The 27,900-nt window shown below is 41.6% G+C and overlaps 2 protein-coding genes across 2 annotated transcripts; one reads left to right on the forward strand and one right to left on the reverse strand.

Annotated features, from left to right (window-relative positions):
• Positions 1–403: 403 nt before the first annotated feature.
• On the forward strand, positions 404–11,990 carry LOC142197640 (amine sulfotransferase-like). The gene is made up of 6 exons (XM_075268109.1): positions 404–560; positions 2,643–2,851; positions 5,002–5,125; positions 6,097–6,191; positions 10,528–10,708; positions 11,860–11,990. The coding sequence occupies exons 1-6, from the start codon at positions 407–409 to the stop codon at positions 11,988–11,990; spliced, it is 894 nt and encodes a 297-aa protein (XP_075124210.1). The 5' UTR covers positions 404–406.
• Positions 11,991–14,840: 2,850 nt separating this feature from the next.
• On the reverse strand, positions 14,841–27,419 carry RWDD1 (RWD domain containing 1). Its single transcript, XM_075266643.1, has 7 exons — positions 27,221–27,419; positions 25,194–25,259; positions 23,878–24,008; positions 21,917–22,060; positions 17,505–17,637; positions 17,105–17,167; positions 14,841–15,121 (listed from the first exon to the last, which is right to left on the reverse strand). The coding sequence occupies exons 1-7, from the start codon at positions 27,291–27,293 to the stop codon at positions 15,012–15,014; spliced, it is 720 nt and encodes a 239-aa protein (XP_075122744.1). The 5' UTR covers positions 27,294–27,419; the 3' UTR covers positions 14,841–15,011.
• Positions 27,420–27,900: the final 481 nt, after the last annotated feature.

A 27,900-nucleotide genomic window follows, 5' to 3' on the forward strand; every position in this document is an offset into this window, starting at 1 on the left:
AGGCACTGTTAGAGATTTTTCATTGGGGACACAGAGTTTATACCTCTCTATCCAGAATCTATTAGTAAGAATGTGTTACTTAAATTCATTTCATTTACATTGTGAATAATAAGTAACAGATCTAACCTCAATCAATATGTAACAGATGACAATAATAACCACATGACAAGGGGCAACACACCATTGAATTGTTCCAAAAGTTACAAAGTTAAAGATTAAAATATTACTGTATAAATACATGTAATCTGTCTCTTTCTACTCAGTAAATTATCACTGCCTCATCTGAATAGAGAAACCAAGTTTGCCTAGAAGGTAATAAAATATTTATTGTGGGGTATTTTTGTTGTTATAACTTTTATTAACAAATATACACAAATGATACATTTTTAGGTTTGAAGGAGCCACAATGGACAGAGTCACACCTGAAGCCAGAAATGGTGTATTTAAACATAAAGGCATATACTTTGACTACCAGTTTACATCCCCTGAAATTATAGATGCTATAGAACATGTGTTAATAAGGGACAGTGATGTTTTTCTTGTTACCTACCCAAAATCAGGTAAGTTCACGACTTGAAATTTTCCTCAAGTGTAAGAAAGTTTTTATTATACTGGAGTAGTTTGTGAAAAAAAAAACTTACTTTTGGAACCTTACATTTTAAATGTTTAGTGTCAGGATTCGGGGACACCGCGGCCTTCCTGCTATGCCGCGCGTGCCCCGGAGGTGTGTCAGAGACTCCTCTGGCTGTATTTAGTACATTAAGGGGTTAAGTTGTCTCCTTGGTGTCGGTTTGACTGGCAGACTGTCTGGCCAGTCATTCTTATCTGTGGAGGGTGGGGTTGTATCTCTTTTCCTATTGAGGTCCCCTCCCCCATGTTTATGTGCCTGCTATAGCATTCAGTTTTTGTTTGAAAACTTCCAGGTTTTATATAACTTTATCTGTACACTTGCTACAGCACTTAAAGGGATTCTACCATTAAAACCTTTTTTATTTGTGGATAAGACGTCGGAATAGCCTTTAGAAAGGCTATTCATCTCTTACCTTTAGATGTAATCTCCGCTGTGCCGTTCCTTAGAAATACTGTTTTTTACCGGTATGCAAATGAGTTCTCTTGCAGCGATGGAGGCGGGCCCCAGCGCTCAAACAGCGATGGGGGCGTCCCCACTGCTGCCAGAGAAGCGTCTCCAGCGCCACCTCCTTCTGCATCCACAGCGTCATCTTCAATATCTTCATCCGGCGCAGGCTCGTAACTTCTAGGCCAAGGGCCTTGGGCAGAGCAGACTGCGCAGGCGTACAGGCCACAGGAAAATGGCTGTTTGTACAGTATTGTTAGCGACCATTTTCCTGTTGAGCTGTTTGAGCGCTGGGACCGCCCCCATCGCTGCGAGAACTCATTTGCATACCGGTAAAAAACGGTATTTCTAAGGAACGGTGCAGCGGAGACCACGTCTAAAGGTAAGAGACGAATAGCCTTTCTAAAGGCTATTCCGACGTGTTAGCCACAAGAAAAAAAAAAAAAAGGTTTTAATGGTAGAATCCCTTTAAGCTTTGTTTTCCTTTACCCTTCCTGTTCCCTGCCTGTTTAGTTTCCTTGTTTATTTTTGTATTCTATTGCTCACCAATATCTACCACTGGTCTTGTCTAACTACGCTTAACAGCTATTGTTCTGTGTTATCTGCCACTACTAGTAACACTCGGTTTGTTTCTTTTTTACATCTCAGCCCACTGTTAGGGTTACTATAGGGAATCTATTTTAGGTTCCAGTGAGGGGCGTCCTTGGAAGGACGTTACTCTGAGGTAAGGCAGGTTTAGTCAGGGAACCTGTTAGGGAAAGTTTCCCAATCTGTTTCTTCCCGCGTTCCTGGATTTGCACCCAACCGTAACAATATAGGTCAGAGGTTGCAGGGATGTCGGCAACTCTCCTTGGCTACGGATTTCCAGGAGCTCCAGGTCAATGTCTTACATTTAGAATAGAAAACTGTAAAAGAAGAAAAATTTTATTTTTAAGCTTTAAAATCCAGTATTCATTGATTTTAAATGTTCACAGCAAATGTTAATGCTCCACATCCGGGAGACTAACAGAGGTCAAAATCTGACCCTGGAAAGGATTGGTTTGATCAATGTTAGATTTGCTATTGCTAGCAAGTTGTAATGTAACAATTTGCGGTAACTTTCATTAATTCTACTTCACCGTGATGTATCTTAAACCATATTTATCACAGTGGCTGATGCTGAATGATAAATCGGGTACATCTAATACACAATTGGCATAGTATCCCACAAAAATGCACCACAATTTTGCTGTATTATTGCCACACAATGCTGCATAATAAGCCCTACCCCTGTAGATAAGTTCCACTCCTTTTCTGAAAAACCGTACCCCTTCAGCACTCTAGATGCAGAAAGTGTCTAAAAAGTTAATAAAAGTGGTGTAAAGCATGCCAAAATTCTAGTGCATTTTCAACAGTAAATATGTGCCTATGATAGAATAACCTTGTGTATTAAATAATACTTTGTGTACTAATATTTGCACTTCCACCTTATGTATATGTATATTGTGCTAGAATACGTTAACTAAAAACTTGTTTTATAGCTTATTATTAAAAATCAATACAATACTAAATCAAAACTATTTTGCAGGCACAGTTTGGATAGCCCAAATTCTAAGTCTAATATTCAATGAAGGCCATCGTAATGGTACAGCACATAGTGAAAATGGGACAAGAATAACATGCCTGGAATTTAAAGCTGACTATCCTGACTTCAATAGCCGTCCATCTCCTCATCCCCTCTCATCTCACCTGCCATATTATCTAATGCCAAGAGATCTGAGACTCAGGAAGGGAAAAGTAAACCACATAAGTATTGTCTTACAATGTTTCTTGAATTGATCCATTGATGGATGATTTTATAATGTATGCATGGCTTTTTGTTTCACAGTGCATAATATTGGTCTTTGAAAGAAATTTATACCTAGATTTCTGTTTGTTTCAACGTCAAATTTTTCTAGGAATTTCCAATTATTTTAGATACAATTGTTCTCCACAACAATTCCAGCTGTCATACAGCAAATAGACAGGACACACAAAACCGTAAAATTATAAGCATGAAAACAATAAGCCAGAAAACATATTTGATGAAATGTATTCCTAGGGGAGCCATGTTTAGCGAAAACATGACAAAGGACTACATAGTTACTACCATCCTTATATCAATGAACTACGACACCGAAGCAGCCTGTGGTTCATACTGTATATCTGTACTATTATAGAAGATATCGTGCAGGAACCAACACAGCTACAAGGCTGACAGTATCACAAATCATTAGAACAACTGCATAATGCTTCGGCCTAGTAGTCTTGTCTCCTCTTCAGTGTCTTATACAGTAGTGCAGATATACTGTAATAACCACGGACAGGTATGGCTTCCACCTGCTAGTTTATGGGGCCATTTTATTGGGACAAACAATAAAAAATGAAGAAAAGAATTAATAAAAAGAATGGAAATAGTTTTTACTTGGTAATACTTAAAATGCTAATTTAAAGAGTATCTTGTGCTTCATAGATATGGATTAAATAGGTTTAACGGGTTTTCCAGGCAAAAAATATATATATTTGTTTTTTAAAAAAAGGTCACTTAGTGCTATTAATGGGTTAATAAGTACACCCATATACCTTTAGCAGTGTTTTCAGTAATTTCTGGGTTTCTCAGGGAGCTCATAGCATCCTCTGCATTTGTTTACTTGGTGTAGCTTCCTGTTTATCCTACAACTACCAGGATGAATTGCTCTTCACTCAGAGCTGACTCACACTAGGCTCCCTCTCCCACTTCCTCCCACTCCTTCTCTCACACACCCCTCCTTGTTTCCCTAGCTAGCTCTCCCACTACCAGCCCTTACTAACTAACTCAGCCCAGCACCCACACCATCATACTTACCTGTCTTCCTGTCCATATCTTCTGGGCACAGGAGATCACTATTTGTGCAGCCGGCATCTTCTCCTCTTGATGTCTGCCAGCATCTGTGCTATAGAGCCGTGTGCAACTTTGGGAGTCTGGGTCCTTCTCCTCTTTCAGTCTGCCAGCACCTGCACAATAGAGTGCGGGCATGCTCAGGCATGGGAGACCTGAAGGAAGTGATGTAAATATGATGGCTGGGAGGGGGGTGGGGGGGGGGTAGTATTGATGATGTTTAGTTTCCGGAACATCACCGAAAAATCAAAAAATGTTCCTGGAGCAGGGGAAGAGTGTTTAGCTTAGGGTAAAAGTGTCATTTTATCCCAGACAACCCCTTGAAATACTTGTAGATTACAGTGGAATGAACACATATTCCACATACAATGGTTTGATGGAACTTTTTCCGTCTGTAAGAAATGTTTCATACGTTTATCTCTAGTAATCGTTATTGCTATTATTTTGGCATGTAACAGATATCACTAGAGAGGCAGTCAGTGTATTTTACTCTATAAAAATCAGGTATGGGCAGGATAGGGACAGGGTCAAATGTAAACTTTATTGATGACTTTGTGACTTTGTGTAGGTGTTGCGACACATTTGAAAATAGTTCCTTATAGATCAATGCCTGATTTTCTATTAAACCTAGAGGCTTTGTCTGGGATTGCTTCTTATCAGTGTGAAGAAAGGTACTGGTTTGGATGCTGAGAGGTCGGAAGGTGTATTATGTCTCCTTAGGATAGGCCCCCATACGGTCTATAGAGTCTAAAAGACCACAAATGTATGCAAATAAGTTCTCCTTAATGGAAAAAGGAAAACTCAGATAATGTGATAATGTGGTACTGCGAATGAGAATGAGACCCCAATTCTTGGCATCTGTGGGGGGTCCCAGTGGTCAAACCTCCACCATAGGTAAGTTATTCCCTATCCTATCATTAGGGGATAACTTCAAATCTTGTTACAACCTCTTTAATGCGATGTGAAGCAATCACCTTGTTTTGATATTGTTACAAATTATTAGGTTTTCATTTTTACAATTTTTTTCCAGATTATATATGTGTGTCGAAATCCAAAAGATGTCATGTTGTCTTCTTACCACTTCCGAAAACTGATACAAAGCAGAAAATCAACAAATTGGGAAACATTCATAGAAAGCTTCATGTCTGGGAAAGGTAATGCAATATAATTATTTATTTAATTTATTTATCTTATATATTCAATATTCTTAATAAACTCAATATTAATATTTTTAGTATTAACATCACTTCACACAAAATAAACATACCCACTCAAGTGGTATTCTAAGAATAAACTTTAAAGGGAGTCTATCTTTAGAAAATCACCTTTTCAACTAATGGCACGTTGGAATAGCCTTTAAAAAGTACACTCGTGTAAAAGACCACAGCAAAATGGTTGACTGAAGATGCCTAAACCCAAAGTGTCAGAGCCGACTGCGCATGCGCGAGATTTTATCCCCGTATAGCATCAGATACCTATGCAAGGCAGAAGATCAGAAGATGAAGAGGGGCATGAACAAACTTAACTAAGGTGCGGTGAGAGGTTATGACGCAGGTGTGCATGGAGCACAGGGGGAACGCCCTTAGCAGGCTGCAGACAGTGAAAAATTGGCACGTGATGGCCATTTTAGCAGCATCTGTTACACGTCCATTTTGACAACACATTGCATTTCATGAGACCATTCATATGTTGGTTTATTTTCACAGCCACCAAAAAACCTGAGAGGCTCTATCTTTGTCTGTGAAAATGAACATAGTGGCATGTTCATAGAACCATTCAAAATCATGGGTACTATAATAGTTATGCAACACCCATTATTTACTGCTATATGGTGTAGGACTTTTTGTACACTTGTGTTAGGTCTGTGACAAATGTCACGGCTGTGTGTAAGGCCGGACTGTGTCAGTAACAGTGCTTTAAGACCCCTTCTATTTATTGTTTTTGATTTAGACATGTAACACCCTTCTTGCTTATCTATTGATTGCTTTAAGACTCCGTTTAGAATCTGTCCTATATCAATTCTATAAAACCCATATAGTGATCTAAAACAAGAGAAATTTGTAAAATTTTGACATTTTTATATATATTATAGGTCTATAGAGATAAATTTATTGTTCTTTTACAGTCCTTTATGGCTCATGGTTTGATCATGTTAGAGGCTGGTATACACACCGAGAGGATTTCAACATATTTTTTGTGACATATGAAGAAATGAAAAAGGTATTCAATGTATTTGATAAAATGTAATGTGTGTGTACATAAGGTAGATTTGACAGCTTTGGAATTCAGTTGGGATTTTAAATGACCAAAGACATAAAATCTGCTCCAGTGTTGACTCCTCTGTCCAAAGGACATTCTCCCTGAAGGTTTGCGGCTTGTCAACATGAATTTTGGCAAATTCTAGTCTTGCCCTTTTTATCGTATGCTTTCAAAAGTGGTCTCCTCTTTGGTTGTCGTTCATTAAAGGGATCCTATCTTTCAAACCATTTTTTTTTCTAACACGTCGGAATAGCCACGCCGCCGTTTGTCTAAAATCCCGTTTTTTGTTAGTATGTAAATGAGTAAATGAGAAGGGAAAGATCTTGAGAAACGTGGCAGCTACTGCCCAATTTCCCATCCACATTCAAAAAAGAAATTGGGCAGTTGCTCGTGACTCGCCTTCAGTCTTTATTTCCAATATTAATAAATCCTGAACAATTCAGATTCATTTCAGGGAGAGAAGGTAACCAAAACTCCTGCAAAGTTATACATATATTTCAATAAACCTTACGCCATAGATCGTCGCTAGTCCTTCTTGGCACTGATGCTGAGAAGGCTTTCAACAGAATCAACTGGCAATTTATGGAGCAGGCACTTACCGTATTTTCCGGACTATAAGGCGCACATAAAAACCGACGATTTCCTCAGAAATCGTAAGTGCGGCTTATAGTCCGGTGCGGCTTATATATGGATGGAAGCGGCGGCAAAGACTGTGTGCCGCTTCCATACATACATAAAAGGCACCGTAAGGGTGCATTCACACTACCGAACGCCGGCGTGTATCACAGCCGTACACGCCGGCGTTACAGCAGGGCTGCGGGACACTTCCTATTCATTTCTATGGGAGCAGGCATGCGAGCGCTCCCCATAGAAATGAATGGACAGACACTTCCCATTCATTTCTATGGGAGCCGGCATGCGAGCGCTCCCTATAGAAATGAATGGAAAAAAGCAGTCCATTCATTTCTATGGGGAGCGCTCGCATGCCTGCTCCCATAGAAATGAATAGGAAGTGTCCGGCAGCCCTGCTGTCACGCCGGCCTGAAACAGAACGTGAAACTTACCCAGCGGTGCAGGGCGGGCGGGCGGGCATTCAGGCCTCCTCTGCCTCCGATGTTCCGTCCTTCTCCTCCGGCGCTCGCTGATAATGGCCGGGGCGCATGCGCAATATCATAATGCTTCTACTGCGCATGTGCCCTGGCCATTATCAGCTTGCGAGCGCCGGAGGAGGACGGAACATCGGAGGAAGAGGAGGCCTGAATGCCCGCCCACCCTGCACCGCTCGGTAAGTTTCACATTCTGTTTCAGGCTTTTATTTTAAAACGGGAGGGGGGGGGGGTAGTTTAATCTAACGTTTACGGTTGGGCTCTATCAGCATGATTTTGCTGATAGAGCCCCTCCTCGCCTGCCGAGCGCTTCCAATAGAAGCGGCTGGCACGCGGGGGGTTAAGCGGCCGCTGGCAAAGTCTGCCTGCCGCCGCTTTCAATAAGATATAATGCGCACCGGACTGCGGCTTATAGTCCGGTGCGCCTTATATATGAACCGAGACGGACTATAAGGCGCTCATGGGCAATGCGCCTTATAGTCCAGTGCGCCTTATAGTCCATAAAATACGGTAAATTCGACCTCCCCTCTTTATTTATTAAAGCAATTTGTTCACCTTATGAGCCGAGTGAAAAGATCAGGGTGAATGGGATCTTGTGGGGGTCATTCTCTATAGTGAATCGCACCAGGCAGGTCTGCCCTCGGTCTCCCACTACTTTCATTCTTGTTATAGAAGCCCTATTACAAGCCATTAGAGACCAACCTCAAATTGAAGGTACCCAGATAGAATTTACTATAATGCAGCATTTGCTGATGATTTGCTGATGTTCATTTCTAACCCTACCTCTGTTCCTGTTATGGAATAGCCAGATGATAATTCCCCAGAAGCTGCTGCTGAACCCTGGAGGGAGGGGCACAAGGGACAGTGAGCCCTAAACTGAAGCCCCCCGCTTTCCCTTCCTATTGCCAGACCCTATCCTAGGTGATAGGCGACAACCACGAGGACAATCCCTCCCTGAATACGTGAAACACAAAACGCAGACAAGACGTACAACAACAAAGGGAGGTCAGGTAGCCAGGGTTCGGTAACAAGAGAGCGATGCAGTGCCAAATCGGAGTCAAGAGAATAGTCAGTAGGAAAGCCAGAGGTCAAGGATTAGCATACAAGTATATAACAGCAAGCGATACCAGAAAGCAAGGGCAATAATCGGCACCAGTGTGACTGTGAGCCAAGACTAAATAGGGAAGGAAGAACCCGCCCAGAACCTGACAGGAAGAAAAGCTGTCAATCACAGGCAAGACAGATTAACCACTTAATGAACAGAGGCAACCTTGGCAGAAGACGGGTGTGGTGCAAATCCAATTAAGGACTAGAGCCGTGTTCACACGGTGCAACTAAAAACCTTAAGCAGATTGTCAAACTGCACACGCCTCCGGCGCCGCAGCACACGAGCAGAGGGTGGCGCAGAGGCCCGAACAGGCAGAGATGTTACAGTTCCTCACATCATAAGACTGTTAGATTATTTTGGCACGTTGTTGAACTATAAAAACAATTACAATAAATAAAGGGCAATAAACATCTCCCTACCTACCTCCAACCAGGCCCCCTACTGATCTATTCTCCATTTCAATGGCGACCGTCACATCTCACCTACCTGGGTATCCAGATCACAAAAGATTCAAAGGAACTGTTCCACGCTAACTACTTAGCATTGTTGAAAAAAGTGAAAACCCAACTATTATCTCTCCCTGCCATATGACTCCTAGATGGGGCACAAGTACTTACTTAGATCATTCATTATCCCTAAATTTACATATACCATACAAATGGTCCTGATTCTTATTCCACAATCCTTTTTCAGGGAAGTAAGATGGCAAATGACCCTGACACTACAGTTGAGACCTAATAACACACAGTGAAATACCATTCACTTTATCTTCCGCCTCGGTTAGGTATTTATTTATTACAAGAAAAGGAGTCATAAATGCATTTTCCTACTCATGCTGTCAGGAGAAAACGGTAATGTAATTGAGAATCTTAGTGTTGGAATGTTTGACTTTATACATTTGGTATATCTCAGACTCCAAATGTCAATGAACGCACAAGTTCTCTACACTTCATGTCACCACTTGGTTTGAGGCCCTCACATCCAACAACCGCCCCACACAGAGACTTATTTCAGTTTTTTACAACTCCATCTTCTCTCATAGCCTCACCACTAAACCAGGAATTGGAAACAGAACCTAAAGAGAACTTTCTCTACTTTCTCTAAACCTGAGGTTGCACACATACACTCTAGATCCAACGGTTTCTTGTCCTGTGTCTGAATTCAAGAAAACATGTTTAAAATTATAACACACTGGTACATCTGGTAAATCTCCCATTGATCTGGCAAGAATAGTCGTAACACAAAATGATTGCTGCTGAAGGTGTGATCAGATGGGAGGTTTTCTGGGACACATTTTTTGGTACTGCAAATATGGCAAAGGTTTTTTGACCCAAATATAATGATGACACCAGACTCCGTCCTTCTCTGGTTACCTACTAAGTGCTAAAGTTATGCACTCAACTAGTCCAAGTAGCCAAACTTTCTCAGATTGGGTGCATAACATTGATGAGTTCACTAAAACAGAGGAATTATGCAGCTGGTAATTGAGAAATCACCCCCACTTTTAAGCTTATTGAGACTTGCAACTGCTTTTGCAACCTCCTTCCACTTCCCAAATGAGGAACTACTTTGGTATTTATACAAAGTTGCCAGACTCCGCATGCTTGGTGGCCCTCTTTTGTTCTATTCCTACACGAGCGCTCTGCGCATGCCCAGCAGACATCTTTATTCTTTTCCTACACAAACTAAGAGGACCAGGACAACGCGGGGGGAGTGATGCAAAGGTAGGAGTAGAATAACCTTTCTAAAGGCTATTCTGACATGTCCTTATCTTAAAATGCATATGCCCAGGCTCTTTGCAGCCAGGAAAAAAGCTGTTTTTTTTTTTTTTAAATGATTCGCCGTAAATTAATTTGTATCGAATTGAATCGCTTTGGGAAATTCAGCAAAGCTGCTGAATTAAATTTTTGAGAAATTCGCTCATCAATAGTCATAGTGCTTGTCCTCATAGTTGCAGCCCTGGCCATCAGATGTGGAAATTTTATTGGCATAGATATTGAACGTGTCTGCTATGTTTGTTTTGAAATGATTTCCTATCACCTTACTTGTGCTTTTTCTGGTTATTTTTTCATGTCTGTTTCAGGACCTACGATCTGCTGTACTGAAAATATGTACATTTCTGGATGTAAACCTTGATGAGAAAGCAGTAGACACAGTGGTGGAAAAAGCAACTTTTAAGAACATGAAAGATGATCCTCTTGCCAGTTATAAATTTATTCCTAATTCCATAATAGACCAAAGTAAAGGAGATTTTCTACGTAAAGGTAAAGAAAAATAAGTTAATAAGTTATAAGAGACAGAGAAAAAACTAAGAAAAAAAAAAAAAAAAGAAAAAAAATAGCTTTTAGTCTAATATAAAAACGGGCAAAGAGATTTATGAAACCATCCGAAAGAATATAATGATATCAGCATATAATGATACAGCCAGTCACTGACCTCAGAGGTCAGCAAATCCTGGCGTCACTGATATCTAGCATACATGTTTATGGGTGCTTGGCATACACAGTTGCCAAGCAATGGTTTACCTCCTGGGTGAATTAAACCTTTTTAGTAGACTGTTGGATGTAAGAATGGATGAAATCACAATGCTTTACGGTTTGATGGTCAATGGAGAGTACAATATTTTTATAGATGTAATCATTTTAAAGATTAAGGCTAAGGCCCTATGAAGTGGGCCGCAGCAAAAAGGCACTGTGGTAAGAACAGCAGCAGCAATGCACCGTGTTTTTCCCGCAGCGCTTTTCACATAAAGTCCACAGAGGTTTCCTCTGAGAACTTTCTGCTTCCATTATAACTATAGAGTACACCACCGGCGTTTTCATAGGTATAAGTGACATGCTGTGATTTCTAAAACTGTGACGGTATTTTTCGTGTGTGCATGCACGTGCGTGTATTTTTCCGCAATGTGTAGATAGGATTGCAGTGCCTGTAAAACTGTTTACGCCACGTGGCCCCGGCCTTAAACACACTTAGTGCTTAAAGAGGACCTTTCATCAGATTGGGCACAGGCAGTTCCATATACCGCTGGAAAGCCGACTGTGCGCTGAATTCAGCGCGCAGTCGGCTTTCACAATCTGTGACCCACATGAAGAGATATCAGTGCCGGTACCGTACCTTTTCACCTTCAGAAGGGCATTCCTGACAGTCAGTCAGGAACGCCCTTCCTCACAGCAGCACCTATAGCGCTGTACTGTGAGAGCGGGGAGGAACGCCTACCTACCCTCCTGACAGTGCTCAGCCCCGATAACTCTTCACCGGGGGCACAGATTGTGAAAGCCAACAGTGCGCTGAATTCAGCCCACTGTCAGCTTTCTAGCGGTGTATAAAACCGCATGTGCCCCAACTCATGAAAGGTCCTCTTTAATCATATGAATCATTGAACAATGGCTAATGTGTCCTTTATACTCTATACTAGGGATTGTTGGTGACTGGAAAAATGTAATGACTGTGGCACAGAATGAGATTTTTGACAAAGTCTACAAAGAGAAGATGGGAGATCTACCTATCAAGATGTTGTGGGAGCTCAATGAAGAAACTGCATCCTAGAGTTCAGTGATCTTCATAACAGCCTTTAGTCTGGGTTTCCATCTTGTTTTTTGTTGCCGTTTTTAATCCCTTAAGGACATGGTCAAACAATCTCAAGGAGAAAGTTCCATTTTTCAAATCGGACGTGTCACTTTCTATAGTAATAACCTTACAATCCTTTTAGAGAGATTTTTTTATTGATAATTTTGTTAAAATTCACATTTTTTCAATATCTGAATTGCACTGCTAATCAGACAGCCATACCACTTACATTAATTGATAAATATTATGTACCATATATATGTTTTGATGGCTTCATTTTTTTTTTTAATATTTAATTTGTTCATGATTGTAGAAAGCTCAAAAGTTTTTTCCAGTAGCAGAAAGTTCCTCCACCAATCACGAGAATTGAGATGCTTTGTACCCTAGTTTTGAGTACAGCAGCACAAGGAACAGTGCACACTGTCAATGGGACCACCACAGATAGCGGAATGCTGCGTTCGAGCTATCTCCAGCAGATAGCATCCCAGTTTTCATGCAAGAAGGCAATGTGACTTCTTTCCAACCTCTGGTGATATACCATGCTGTCAGCTGTATGTATCAGCTGATATCTGCTCTCCATGTTGCCCAGTCAGTAGATGATTGGGTACCATGTTCATTGCTTAATAGTATAGCAGTTTGCATGAACCCCGTAGTGGCTGCGCCATACTATTAAGGCACACAATGCCAAGAGGTTAAGACCAAAACCAGGAGGGTTTTGACAAATAGAAGTACCAATATCTGTCCATTATATGTTCTCTCCACATCGGGATTTGGCTTCAAAAGCTACATCAGAATATCTGAACATGGAAATGCACCCAAAAAATGAACAGAATATCAGTCAAGAGCAAAGACCCCATGTGATGCTGGTGCTTAGTGTTCACCGGCGTACAATTTCTCCCAGCATTCTCAGCTGTTGACTCTCCTGTATTTAACAGTACTGGATCCTGACTTTCCTTGCTGCTGTGCAGATACTCCTGCTGCTGCACTTGGATCAGACCATAGGGTGGAGCATGCACACCCTCTCAGCTACTTTAGAGTTTAATAAAAAACTAAAAGTTCAAATCACCCTCTTTCCCTAGAACAGATATAAAAGTAATCAAATAATTCATTACTTAACACTCCCCCATCCTGCATTCAGCTCGTCCCCCTAGGCAATGTGAGTTGATCTAGTGTCAGCTGATCCTTCCACTGCCCAGGGGGGCGAGCTGAATCCAGGATGGGCGTGTGATGCAGCAGTGCTCAGTAATGGAAGAAAACTTCCCCTGTGCTCCAAGATCCTCTTTTGATTTGAATAAAGAATAAAAGTACTTTTTCTCTGCATCCCTAGGGCTATGAAACACAAGAAATCATTTACATTCTGCTAGCAGGATATACAGCACTATGGGAGTGGTTTAAAGTAGCTGGGGGCAGTGATAAATTCCCATAAAAAAAATTTGCGTGGAATACCAATCTGTATCAGAAGCAAATAATTTCAAACTTAGGAAATTTGGGCACAAATTAGAAAAAAAATAATTTTAATTTGACCAATTTATGAAAAAAAATTTAAATTTACCATTAACAAAAACCTCTAAACCACTTTGGCACGTTAAAGCATTCAAAAATTACTACAAAAAAAAAAAATAGGGTTGTTAATCAACAAGTATTTTTCACAAACACATTGTCAATTGTGTTTCAGTCTAGCACAGATGGGGAACAAATTATGCACCCCTGATTTAGGCACAACAGTGAAGAGCAACGAACAGCACCTGAATAGATTTAGCACAGAGTGAATTTACCTTTGTAACCTCACAAGCATCCCTAAAATGTGACTGTACAGTTGTTGGGGTTGCTGAAGGCTTTGCAAAAGTCCTCAGGCCTGACATTCAAGTTAGCCTAATATCCTGCTTACCAGTATATCACTACCAGACATAATACACTACAACTCAGTAGTAGTAGCAGGAAAAAAAACAAGCCCTTCATCATCCGAAAAGATAAAGTTTTAAGGGTCTTGGAAAGCTGTGACACAAAAATATATGCATTCTTTTTAAAATGTCATTGTGCAAAACTTGTAGTGACCTAAATGGATCTAATAAGCTATTGCAGTACCAGATTGACAAAGATAATAAATGCTAGAGTGTTATTTATATACATACCCGGGTGGTGTCGGGGGGAAGGCGCTGGGGGGTTGCCCATTGCCCCCCCCATATGCACAGAAGGCCATACGCCATAGTCCACTGCGCATATGCAGAGCCCAGGCGTGGGGCCACGTGACAATTGTCCCCCCTATGCACATACACACCAGTATACTATGCATACGCAGAGATGTTGCCGAATCGAGGGGGCCGTGGGGTGGGGGGCACAATTGCCCCCCCATATGCAGAGATGTACATAAACCGCAGTATAGTGTGCATATCCACAGATGTAGTAGAGCCAAGGCGTGGGCGCATCATAGCCAACAGCAGTTCCATATATATCCTCAGGATGTCCCCAAGAACAACCCGCGGACGAAGTCGTGGGCAGATGCTAGTGTGTGTGTGTGTATTTTTTTTTTTATTTATTTACTTTTTTTACGATTCTTTATAAACTCCAAAAATATGCCATTAAAAGCTAAAACTAACCCAACACAAGAAGCCTTAAGTAATATATAGAGTTAGGATATGTAAAACCATAAGACATCAAATTTCTTATAATAAATTTGTGGCTGAGCTGTCACATGTTTCTTTGTGGCATTTGTGCATTTAAAATATAAAATCACATATAAAGCTACAATGACCCAGTGCCTGGGATACAGGTAGAGTGCTATTTTTCCATTTAGTTCAACAAAACAAAGAAATTAAAAACTTTGCAATCGACTGAGTTTAAGTCACTTTATTCAGTGTGATTTTTGCAGTGTTCAGAAGAAAAATCTCCTGATAATTAAAACATGACTTAAAAAAACAGTTTACCAGCAGTGGATGTATATGTATTAGTCACAGATACTGTGACTTTCCTGACTTTTATAGAGCAGTGAGAACAAGTTGATCAGTCACTTTCTAAATCTATGGGGTTGTAATCCAAGTCATCTTCATCATCCAATTCTAAATCATCCAATTCTTGGAATAGAGATTCATCCACTTCAACACTATTACCAGCTGCAAGGTAAAGAGGAAACATTGATACATGTACAACATATAGAATAACACACACGACTATGTTACTACTACACAGATTCCCTTTTAATGAGAAAGGTGTTTTTCTATGCAAAAAATACTGATGGCCTATATTAAGATGATATAATCAATTATAAGTTCAGTTGGGAGATATGCCTACAGATAAGCGGTTCTCATTAGCTGAAACACAGAGAATGGAGTTGGAAGCAGGCAGCTCATTTTCCTGTGTCGTGGCCAAACCAGGTAACTACAGCTCTTCTCCCATTCAAGTAAAGGGAGATGATCTACAGTAACCTGGTTTGGCCACTAAAAAGAGGACAGATCTGTCTGCTTCCTGTGCCATTCTTTGCGCATCAACTGCTTAATTGCTGAGGAGTTGCTGTGTCAGACTCCTACTGATCTGATATTAATGACATATCTTTTGGATGGGTCACCAATATTTTTTAGATTAGAAAACTCCTTTAAGCACATGTTCCTATTACATATGGCTAGTGGCTATTCATAAGTACAATTCTAAATATATATATTTTATCAATAAATCTACTTCTAGGCCAAATAAGTTAGCCGCTCTCCCACTACCCCGAAAAGTTACACTACCTCGTAATTTCAAGTTTAATGGGGTTTTCTCATCTCACCAAATATGGAAGAGATAGGTATGGGTAGCTCTTTCTCCTGACCACTAAGTCAAGAGTTAAAGGGGTTTTGCCATTTGCCTGCTCTCTCTTCTTTTCACTTCCTGTATTCTGGTGAGCAGGCTTTGACTACTTGATGGACAGGACACTAAGTACCCCAGTAGATATGGGTATACAAAAATATTTCAGCACCAATGACAAGTTAATTCAATAAAACGTAGTCTTTATTGCACAAGAAACCAGAAAAAGTAAAAATGAGTAAGGTGTTATTGCCTTGAAACGCGTAGGCAGCTAGTGTATCACTATGTTTCGTGTTTTTCATTGTCCTTGTGACTACATGTCGTTAGTGTGTTTTTCCATTTTTACCTTTTTCTGGTTTCTTGTGCACTATGTATTTTTATACATATTTTTCTACATCTACATTTTATTGAATTAACTTAGTGCTCAAATATTTATATATTTCTAGTTTTCGTCTGAACCGGGAGGTTTCTTTTTCGTGCACCTGACAATGTTTTTCTCCTAATCCACATGTTGTTTCTCTGGGCTGGGAACCGTTGTTTTCTTTTTGGACACAGTAGATATGGGTATTGTCTTTACCATAACAGATTATTTGTTATGGTTACTAGAATCGCTGGGATGTGAGGAACAGCTCACCCCCCCCCCCCCCCCATACGCTAACACAGCCTTATATTGTGAGAGGGAGCATTCATTACCCGCCAGCGAAGACGCCGAGTTGTGAGGAACACCCCCAGTACAAGTCTATGGTGGACTTTCTAGCCGTATATAAAGCCACACTTCTATGAGGACATGAAGGGTCCTCTCTAATATCATAGGATAAGAGTAATGGACTTTAAAGGAGATAGAATGACTGATACCGATGTAGCACCGTCAATAGCTAGGAGATATCTATAGCTGCATGTTACAGCATAGAAAAACATATTAAAAGGTTATTATAGCCCCATGTTCCTCCTTCGTGAGGAGCTCTGGAGTTAGAGACAGCCAAACACAGCTGTTTCATGGAGTTTCTCTAACTTCCATAGCAAATATGAATTAGGGAATGTTATAAATGTTCTTTGCTAACATCTGTTCTAGAATACGAACAACGCACATACATGGCGATATCGTGTCATATACAGAGGGAGTCCCCTCCATCTGGCATCTGTTCCCATTCTTTCTAATATAAAAAGATGGAAGCCGCCTTATTTTTCCTCCGTTACAAAAGTTAAAATTCCCCCTCGGTGATACAGGTCCTGAGGCAGTATGTATAAAAATCCTGTGGCAATATATGCACAGATAGAGAGCAGACATTGTGCGTATAACATTGATAACTTACCTTCTTCCAGAAATTTGATGTCAGAGGTGTCCAGGTTATGATCTGTTTCAAAAAGCTGCTTTCCTGCACAAAACAATTTTTCAACAAACATAAATATTTTTCAAAATGAAAAGTCCTGTTACACAGATAATCTAGTCCTGACATCTGATTGTACTTTCTGATACTTCTATAAATGAGATCTGCCAAGTTATAGCCAATAGAACAATGTCTGATCATTCCATAAATGTCAGTTTTAAAGTTTGCATTACATCGCTGCCAAAAGTTTGTGTGAGAGATGAAAAAATGAGACTACTTTATACTGTGCGATAACACATGTTTCTATGGCTCTCTCTTCAATTGGGTGAAACTAGTGGGACCATGTTACAATCAATGGATACAATGCAAGTGGCAACGGACTTACCGGTTAATTTACTTTTGCCTGCTTGTTCCTCTTCTTTTTGTCTTTTCCTCTTCATTTCTATCATCTCGGAATCAAATTTGGCTTTCCAACTCAGAAAATTTTCAATGGTTACAGGAGTTCCATGGAAACGTTTCTACATAAATGATCAGTTACATATAAATGACCAAGTCTGTTCAGATAAACTGAGTAATATTTACAATCATGTTTTATTGCATTCAAAGTGTAACTCCCATTTCATTTCATTATTGTGTTAGGGGTTGTGTGGTAAACATTTTTGTAATATATTTTATTAATGTATAAAAATTAATAGAAAACAGTCTGTAAAGTTCCCATTAGGGTGGGTTCACATCTGCGCCCCGGTCTCCACTTTCAGGTTTCCGTCTGCTGCCAACAGGAGACAGAAACCCACCAGACAGTGTCTGCCCGTGAGAGTTTTGTGATCTCCGTGGCAAAACCGTTTTTTTTTTTTAAATCGGACACAAAGTCCTGCATGTCCGATTTTGTGTCCAGTTAAAAAAAAAAAAAAAACGTTTTGCCGCGGAGACCACAAAATGCTCACGGATGGACACTCTGCAAAACCATTCTAATGAATGGGTTTGAAAAGTGACTCCCGGATTCCGTCTCCTGTCCAGTTTCTTGAGCAGAAGATGGAAAGCTGAAAGCGGAGACCAGGGAGCAGATGTGAACACACACTTAGCAATGATCTAACCAAGCACTTCCAGGTAGACTGCAGACCCAAGTCCTCAGCAAGGAGTTCCTCTACCCCTATTATCCCATTAAAGAGGTTTGCCTATGAACACAACTATATTGAAATTTGGGTCAATTAAAACTTTTTTGCAAATAAATATAAATAAAAATTCTGTATAGTCTTAAAATTTTTTCCCTAACCATCTTATTGGGAACAGTTTTGTCTTGATAGGTTGTCAATGGATACAATGATTAAAGCAAGAACGGTCTATGGTCTAGAACTTTCTATTGTCTGAAACTCAGCCATCATTTCCTTATTGTGGCTGGGTTATCTTCTCTGGAAAGTACTGTGCCTTCCAGATAACCTGTTCACAATAAGAAAATCATGCTCGGGTTTCTGACACATATTATTCCCAAAATTTAAAGAAGCTTATCCTGTCATCCAGTGCTTCTAAAACAGTACTATACTACATACTTCGCACCTAGTGCCAAAAATCTACAGCTATCACTGAATTGCAACAGCCAAGACTAGAAAACAAAACAAAAACAAAATAAAACTTTCAACCGTTGTTTAATTTGGTTAAACTGTTATTTAACACTTTAAATGCTTAGGCCAAATGTAACCACAGCATCTGTTATTAGTATGATGGGGAGGCTACCCTGCTGGTCCCCTGTAATGTGATGAAGGGATACTTATGAAAGTAGAGGCATAAAGGCGGCCTTTTAGCTCTGTCATTTGTAAAAAGAATAATAAAATCTTAAAAGAATTTACACGTAACGCTACATTCACAACCATTCTTATCTTCTTTTGGACCAGAAGAATGGAAAAAGGGTTGATGGATTGACTATAATTGTGTCCATAAAAAAAGCCCAAAACCATACTCATCTATCAGTGGCCTCAGCAATGGACACGGGACATCACTACCTGTGACATCCCGTGACTAGAGATGAGCGAACAGTGTTCTATCGAACACATGTTCGATCGGATATCAGGGTGTTCGCCATGTTCGAATCGAACACCACGTGGTAAAGTGCGCCAAAATTCGATTCCCCTCCCACCTTCCCTGGCGCCTTTTTTGCACCAATAACAGCGCAGGGGAGGTGGGACAGGAACTACGACACTGGGGGCATTGAAAAAAATTGGAAAAAGTCATTGGCTGCCGAAATCAGGTGACCTCCATTTTAGACGAATAGTGGATTTCAAATCCGGGTCATATGAGAATGTGAACTTTGTGACTATGAGACAGGGATAGCTGTACAGGCAGGGATAGCTAGGGATAACCTTTATTTAGGGGGGAATGTTATTAAAAATAACTTTTTGGGGCTCTATCGGGTGTGTAATTGTGATTTTTGTGAGATAAACTTTTTCCCATAGGGATGCATTGGCCAGCGCTGATTGGCCGAATTCCGTACTCTGGCCAATCAGTGCTGGCCAATGCATTCTATTAGCTTGATGAAGCAGAGTGTGCACAAGGGTTCAAGCGCACCCTCGGCTCTGATGTAGCAGAGCTGAGGCTGCACAAGGGTTCAAGCGCACCCTCGGCTCTGATGTAGGAGAGCCGAGGGTGCACTTGAACCCTTGTGCACCCTCGGCTCTGCTACATCAGAGCCGAGGGTGCGCTTGAACCCTTGTGCACACTCTGCTTCATCAAGCTAATAGAATGCATTGGCCAGCGCTGATTGGTCAGAGTACGGAATTCGGCCAATCAGCGCTGGCTCTGCTGGAGGAGGCGGAGTCTAAGATCGCTCCACACCAGTCTCCATTCAGGTCCGACCTTAGACTCCGCCTCCTCCAGCAGAGCCAGCGCTGATTGGCCGAATTCCGTACTCTGGCCAATCAGCACTGGCTAATGCATTGTATTGGCGTGATGAAGCAGTGCTGAATGTGTGTGCTTAGCACACACATTCAGCTCTACTTCATCGGGCTAATAGAATGCATTGGCCAATCAGCGCTGGCCAATGCATTCTATTAGCGTGAACTGAGTTTGCACAGGGGTTCTAGTGCACCCTCGGCTCTGCTACATCAGATTGCTACATCTGATGTAGCAGTGCCGAGTGTGCATCAGATGTGTAGTTGAGCAAAACTGACTCAGCACTGCTAAGTCTCTGCATTCGCATAGGAATGCATTGGCCAGCCTTCGGCCAATCAGCGCTGGCTCTGCCGGAGGAGGCGGAGTCTAAGGTCGGACCTGAATGGAGACTGGTGTGGAGCGATCTTAGACTCCGCCTCCTCCAGCAGAGCCAGCGCTGATTGGTCGAGTTCCGTACTCTGGCCAATCAGCACTGGCCAATGCATTTCTATGGGGAAAAGTTAGCTTGCGAAAATCGCAAACTGACAGGGATTTCCATGAAATAAAGTAACTTTTATGCCCCCAGACATGCTTCCCCTGCTGTCCCAGTGTCATTCCAGGGTGTTGGTATCATTTCCTGGGGTGTCATAGTGGACTTGGTGACCCTCCAGACACGAATTTGGGTTTCCCCCTTAACGAGTTTATGTTCCCCATAGACTATAACGGGGTTCGAAACCCATTCGAACACTCGAACAGTGAGCGGCTGTTTGAATCGAATTTCGAACCTCGAACATTTTAGTGTTTGCTCATCTCTACCCGTGACCTTTCCTAAGGCCTTTGATTGGCCTAAGCTTCCACAAAAGTAATGAAGGTTATTAAGGGGTTTTCCAGCCCCAAATTTATTCTTTATTTATTATTTATTAAAATTTATTCTTCATACTGATTACCTATCCACAAGTTTGGACATCAATTTTTGATCTGTCAGAGTCCAAACATCTGAACCTTTCACAGATAAGCTGAAGGCTACTTGTGGAAAGGCAGCACCAGTCCTATTCAAAATTCCCTGCAGTTGCGGAGAACGAGCGCTATGCAATAGAGCAGGGGTCAGCAACCTTCAGCACTCCAGCTGCTGTGAGACTACAACTCCCAGCATGCTCCATTCCCTTCCATGGGAGTTCCAAGAACACCAGAGCAAGTATACATGATGTCAATTGTAGTTTTACAACAGCTGGAGAGCCGAAGGTTGCCTACCCCAGCAATAGAGGGAACTTCTGTGCTGCTCCCATTACTTGAATAGGGGCAGCACTGCATACACTGTATGTCCACTAGCAGCTTCCAGCACAAGCCCTCACACAACTCCAGACAGAAAAATAAAAAGTTATGGGAGTCAAAGCTACATTTTAAAAAAAAAAAAAAATCTTTTAAAAACATTTTTGAAGCCGTTAAGCACAGAAGGAGACAGCGGAAAAATTAGCCTCCTGCTTGATCCTGACGCAGACTCAGTGGCTCGGAGTCCCTGCCTATTAGGATCATTCATCTGGGCCTAATCAGCAGAAGAAAGCTACAGCGGAATTTCTCTTCATTTTCCGCTGTGTGAACCTAGCCTAAGAGGTTACACAGAACCAATCATGGCAAAGTTTGGAACATCTTTTCATTGAACCCTCCGTTGTACAATTTCTCTGTTTTTCATCCTTTACATTTATGAATGAATTGACATGAAGGAGTTACCAGTTGTGGGTGAGCCCCTGATACCATAGAATCAATGCTGATAGTGTCAGAAAGTGTTGGGGCGCATTCCATGGACAAGGTAAATTGTTATACACAGCTGTCATTTTATTCATAATTTTCTAGAAGGAATATCAGAGGAACATGCAACATAGATTTAAGAAAAGATGCTCCAGAACATTTATTAGTGTACTTTATAGTAACATTTACCTTTTCTGCTTCTTCTGCCTCCTTTTCCTTCTTTACTTTTTCCTCTTCTCTTCTAGTTTTTATTTGGTCTATAATTTCATTGAGTTTATCTTGGACAGCAGACACTAGAGTAAAGATCATCACCATCCCCAGGTTCTCCTGAACCTACAAAAGATTTCAGGGTTCAGAGTTTATGTTATCAGTTTATTCAACTGCCAAGAGACAACACTAGCATTACTCATTACATGGAAATGTGACCGTGCCTATGCATTTGTTAGAATCACAAGATGAAATATTCATTTAAAAAGTACAAGGATTTCCATTTCTAATCTAATAGCAGGATACATACAGAAAGGTACTTGGTTTTTGACAACTGAAACAGCTATCAGGACAGATTGCTTTATTCGGGTGGAATTAAAAACAGTTCTATACAAGGTGTCAGTATATATTTTTTTTACCTGCCTATCTAAGTATGCACTCAAGGGATTAAATGGTGGACATAGGACTGAACTGCAGTACCAGCCTCTGCCCATGTGCAACAGTGGCACAGTTTCTGTAAGTAAGCAGCTATGCTTTTCTAATCTCATACAACCCCATGCGCCACAGCGGACGCTTGTGTAACATGTCGATTTAAGAGGGGCACAACTTTACACGATACATCACGGTGATTTTTTTTTTCTTATTATATTTACTTTGCATACATTTTTTTCTCTAATCTCTCTCTATGGGAAAATTCCTCGCTGTTTTTCTGTGACAAGATACAGCATTTTTTACATCTTTGGCACTACAGATTTTTTTTTTTTTTTTTTTAAACACACAACGTTCAGCATGTGCTACAAAATGACACGTTCCTTATTTTCTTTGGGATGGCGTGATTATAGCACACCCAAATTTATACAGTATGTTATAGTCTAAAACGTTAATAAAAATTCAAGTCTTTGAAAAATGTAAAAAATTATTTTAGTTGTCATATTCTGACAGCCACGTACAGTGTCTTTTTGCTGCACGCCACAAATGTAGTTTTTTACTTATACAATTTTGGGAAATGTCGAAATGAACATTTCGATCATTTTTTACGCTATTTTGATGTTTTTCACCACTACAGTGTTCATGTTAAGATATAAATATTCGAAAGGGGGGGGGGGGGGTATTTGAATTTTTATAAGCATTTTATAAAAGCCCAACAACTGTATTGCAGTTTATGGCAGAATCACTGTATAACTATCGAGCCTACAACAGGTTATTTTCATAAGACTTTGGAGTCTTCACAAGGCTCCCAAGTGTGTTACACAACGGACAGCTCTCACATTTTCACTACACAGGAGCAGTACCAGAAACATATAGAAGAGGCAAGGGAAGTGAAGAGAAAAGGACTGTGTCTGGAGGTGTTTAAAGGGGGAACGGGTGACCTCAGATGGACTAAATGCACACGATCAGAATCTGGTCTCTGACTGCAGGAATTAGAGGTGGATATCAGCAAGGAGTTATTGATTACAGCATCTGTTAACCTGTCCTCTGTCATTGGAGAGAAACAGGTTAACAGCTGTAATAGATTACAGTCAATTACACACGGACATGCAGCAGCTATGGTCTCTGCTCATACATTAATTGTTCAGGCTGGAGGCAGAAGTGCTGCACACCACTGATTTTATTACAGCATATGTTAACATGTTTTTATTACCAATTGCAGAGAACATGTAAAAATATACTGCAATTAATGTCATTAAAGTGCTTGCTATGTTCCTGTGAGTATGCAAGGGCCTGGGCAGGGCAAAGTGAGAGATTAAGCCCCAGGGGGACAGAGCTTTAATATTCAAATGTCAAAAAGTGTCTTGCGTATTAGTATACATGAGACTTTTTACAATGCAAAAAAATACATTTACAGGAATGCATGGCACCTGTACAGGCATAACTGTGACCTCTGAGGCACATGTGGATAAACACTGCACAAAAACAACACTATGGTGAAGTGTGGAACTCACCTGCTCCTCTAATAAGGCTAACACAGCAGAAGCATCACTATCCTCAAGGTTCTCTTGTGAAACTATTTCATATAGTGGAGCTTCATCTGGATAGGACTCCACATAAGTAAACTTCAAAGTTATTTCTACATCTGTAAAACAAAATATGGTACTATTCCGTTATCGGGCCAGCAGCAGCGCAGTTCAGCAGCAGCTTTCGGGACAGCAGTTCAGCAGCGGGAATTACAATGACATCCGAGGACTGCTGGCCCGATGCTTGTGCCCAGTAACCAGTACATCGATGACCCCCCTCCCCCATCCTTCTCCTCCTGCCAGTGCTGCCCCCCAGCTCTCCTTACATCTTCCCCGTACCCTCTCCCCGCCACACGACTAGGCCTCACCTCAGCGCTAGTACCGAGACCGAAAGGAAAGACACCGGGGCTCAATCCAGGCCCTGACAAGAAACACGCCGACTATAGGAACGGTGAGCTACAGCGAGCCGGAGGGACAAACTTTCTGCAGCGTCCGGCGGCTATCTAGTAGCATTCATTGCTCAAGATTTACGGTGAGGCCTATTACAGGGAGAGGGTACGGGGCAGATGTAAGAAGAGCTGGGGGGCAGCACTGGAAGGAAGAGGAGGATGAGGGCATCGATCGATGTACTGCCTACTACACACAAGCACGGCCTCTATCATCGGGCCAGCATCGGCTTAGTCATGTGGCGGGGAGAGGGTACGGGGTAGATGTAAGGAGAGCTGGGGGGCAGCACTGGAAGGAGGAGGAGATGGAGGGGGGGGGTCATTGATGTACTGGCTACTGGGCACAAGCATCGGGCCAGCAGTCCTCGGATGTCATTGTAATTCCCGCTGCTGAACTGAACTGCTGTCCCGAAAGCTGGTGCTGAAATGCGCTGCTGCTGGCCCGATAACGGAATAGTACCGTTTTCTTTTATGGAAAAAGCAAAAACAATTTTTGAAAAAACCCACTCCACGATATACCGCTCTATAATTACACCGGGATCTTCAGATGGAATCTACCTAAAGAACAGGCAGGACAATTTTTTCGTATTAGCAGAAAAAAAAAATCTGCATCTGCCTCCCATTAAAATGAATGGAAGGAAGATTTCAGGCAGAACCAGCCTGAAATTTGAAGCAGGATCAATCTCAAATTCAGCTCCAAATTCTTCTGTGTGAATACAGTTTTACTAGCCCAAATCCATATGTCAACACATAACAAAAAAATAAATAAATAAAAGGATGTATTTTACTTCTTCTACAACAAATGACTATTTATGAAAATAAAATACGCAAACCCAATACCACTCTATACAAACATACTTTCTTCTTCTTCTCCGGCTTCTGAGGACACAGTGATGGAGAAACTTTGTGGGGATGTAGAGAAGACTGCAAGAAAGTAAAAGAAATGACATGATGAAAAAAAATTCACCTACCATAGTACAATATATAGATGTAAGGGCTTACTAAGCTCTATAACACCATAATAATATAACAGATTGACTACAGGGGTTTTTTGAGTAAAGATATTGAAAATGCAGCATTTTAACAGGGAGTTAATTTTTTTTTAAACTCAGTTTTTTTGGGGTTTTTTAAATGTAGATTGTGAGCCCCACATAGAGCTCACAATGTACATTTTTCCTATCAGTATGTCTTTGGAATATGGGATGGAAATCCATGCAAACACAGGGAGAACATACAAACTCCTTGCAGATGGTTTTACGCCCTTGGCGGGATTTGAACACCAGAACTCCAGCACTGCAAGGCTGCAGTGCTAACCACTGAGCCACCGTGTGGCCCCCCGATGTCATGATTTCTGACACACATATGAATAGCACTGAGCAACTAATTGCAAAAGAACTGAAATCTCGATTAATAGATGTGAACATTCTGACATCAGTTATTTCAGTTATTTTGCATCCATGCCGTCTCACACTGCCATTGGCCATAGTATTTACCACTAACTGTATATTATCCAATCAGGATTGCTAAAATGTGAATAACCAAAACCCAATTTCAGTGGTTTGGCATAGCACATAAATAGGTGGCGTGGGATTTACAAAAGTGAGTGTCCTAAGGGGGCATTCACATGGGAGTATTTTGGTGCGTATTCTGACGTGGAATCCGTGTGGAAAAAAAGCCTCCCATTGAAATCAATGGGAGGCTTTTTTTCCGCGCGGATGCTGACGTGAATTGTCAGAATCAGCGCACGGAAACTCTGTGTGAATGCCCCCTAAAATTGTTGGTAATTAATTGTAATTGAAGTTAAATTTTTAATCAACTGTGATTCAAAGTCATAATTGCTCATCGTCATGTACAAATCAAGAAGCTTTGTTTGGTCTTTGAAGATGGATCCCATTTGTCAAGATTTTCTAACACTTTTCTACATGGACTTTATTTATATGTCTGTACTTTTGGGCCATGTGTACTACAGAGACACACAAACCTATGGTCTGGGCAGAAAATACTGCAGCGTACACTACCTCAGACCATTCTGTGACCTGACACTCATTTATAAAAATAGGATGAGACATATGAGGCTGAGAATGTCAGGCTGTGTGCACTCTGTTGAGTAATCAGTTGTACCGTTCTTGCTAGGATTATAGGAGTTTCCTTGACTAAAAATATTGATGATCAATACCAAAGATTCTGACCCCCGTAACCCCCAGTGAAAATGTCAGGCTGTGTGTGCACATCTGCCTCCTTCTCCATCCTATGTAATAGCTACTCAGCTTATCAGTGGGCAGTACGGTGGCTCAGTGGTTAGCACTGCAGCCTTGCAGCGCTGAAGTCCTGGGTTCGAATCCTGCCAAGGATGACATCTACAAGGAGTTTGTATGTTCTCCCCGTGTACTCCGGTTTCCTCCCACACGCCAAAGACATACTGATAGGGACTGTAGATTGTGAGCCCAATATGGGACAGTGACTGACAATATCTGTAAAGCGCAGCGGAATATGATGGCGCTATATAAGTAAGCATAATAATAATAATCAGTGGGGGTCCCAAGCCTCAGACCCCCTCTAATATTGATGACTTATCCTTAGGAGTGCTCAATGATCATTTTAATATAATTGACCCACAATGTGTATGAGGTGCTGCTAAACCCCAGAGGAATCAGGTCCCCCATATGACATATTCAGAAACTATGATCATGGTAATAAAACTTCCATTCAGTGATCACCCTCCTTCCCCAGAACTACATAGAAGTCATCCATCCATCCAGCTTGGGCTGCGCACTCCAGGATGACCAGCAGAAACTTCCTATGTGCTCCATTTTGGACTTGGTGACAAGGCTCCGGCACGGGGTGTAGCTGCCAGGCAGTGCCCCTGGTGTCCCGGAGCCGCTCACCTGTGAAGGAGTCAGCATAAATAGACTCCAGAGCCTCCAGCTCATTGCGCTGCTCCTCGGCGTAGTCCGTCATGTTTATTGGGCCATGGAAGCGACCAGCAGTGGCGGGACGTGAGAGGTGTTAGGACTCCGCCGGTGACTGCCTGCAGCTGAGGCTTAGCCGGCCACGCTCAGGAAGGATCGACTGCTCGGACATCGATTGCTCTGGCCTGCGTACCAGCTCCGCCCCATTCACCCTTCAGCTGCTAGAGACGCTGGCGTAGTGAGCTCGTGATCTTGGCGACAACACATTCAGTTATACGGACGCATGCATATGGTTGATTTTCAGCTTGTGCGTTTAGTCGTTGAGTAAAGTTGGTATTACTATTATTTCTATGGATGTGAGGAGCACAGGTCATTGATTGGTTGAGCCTTGAATGTCGCGGTGTATGACGTTACAAAGGTGCGCCAGCTCAGAACAGATGCTGTGCATGCAGTCGTGTGTATAGCGTCCCAGTGCCGATCAGCCCAGTCTGACAGACCCTCATTCCACATCATGTAGTCCATGTTCTATCATTTGCAAATACATGACCCTTACCCCCTGATGGTCACAGCCCTATAGTCAATGGACACAAGGGCGAACAACTGCCCATCATAGTAAAGGCCCTCTCAGCGCCCCCTAGTGGTCTGTTTACATGCAC

Source organism: Leptodactylus fuscus, chromosome 3 (assembly GCF_031893055.1).
Source record: "Leptodactylus fuscus isolate aLepFus1 chromosome 3, aLepFus1.hap2, whole genome shotgun sequence".
Lineage (NCBI taxonomy): Eukaryota > Metazoa > Chordata > Amphibia > Anura > Leptodactylidae > Leptodactylus > Leptodactylus fuscus.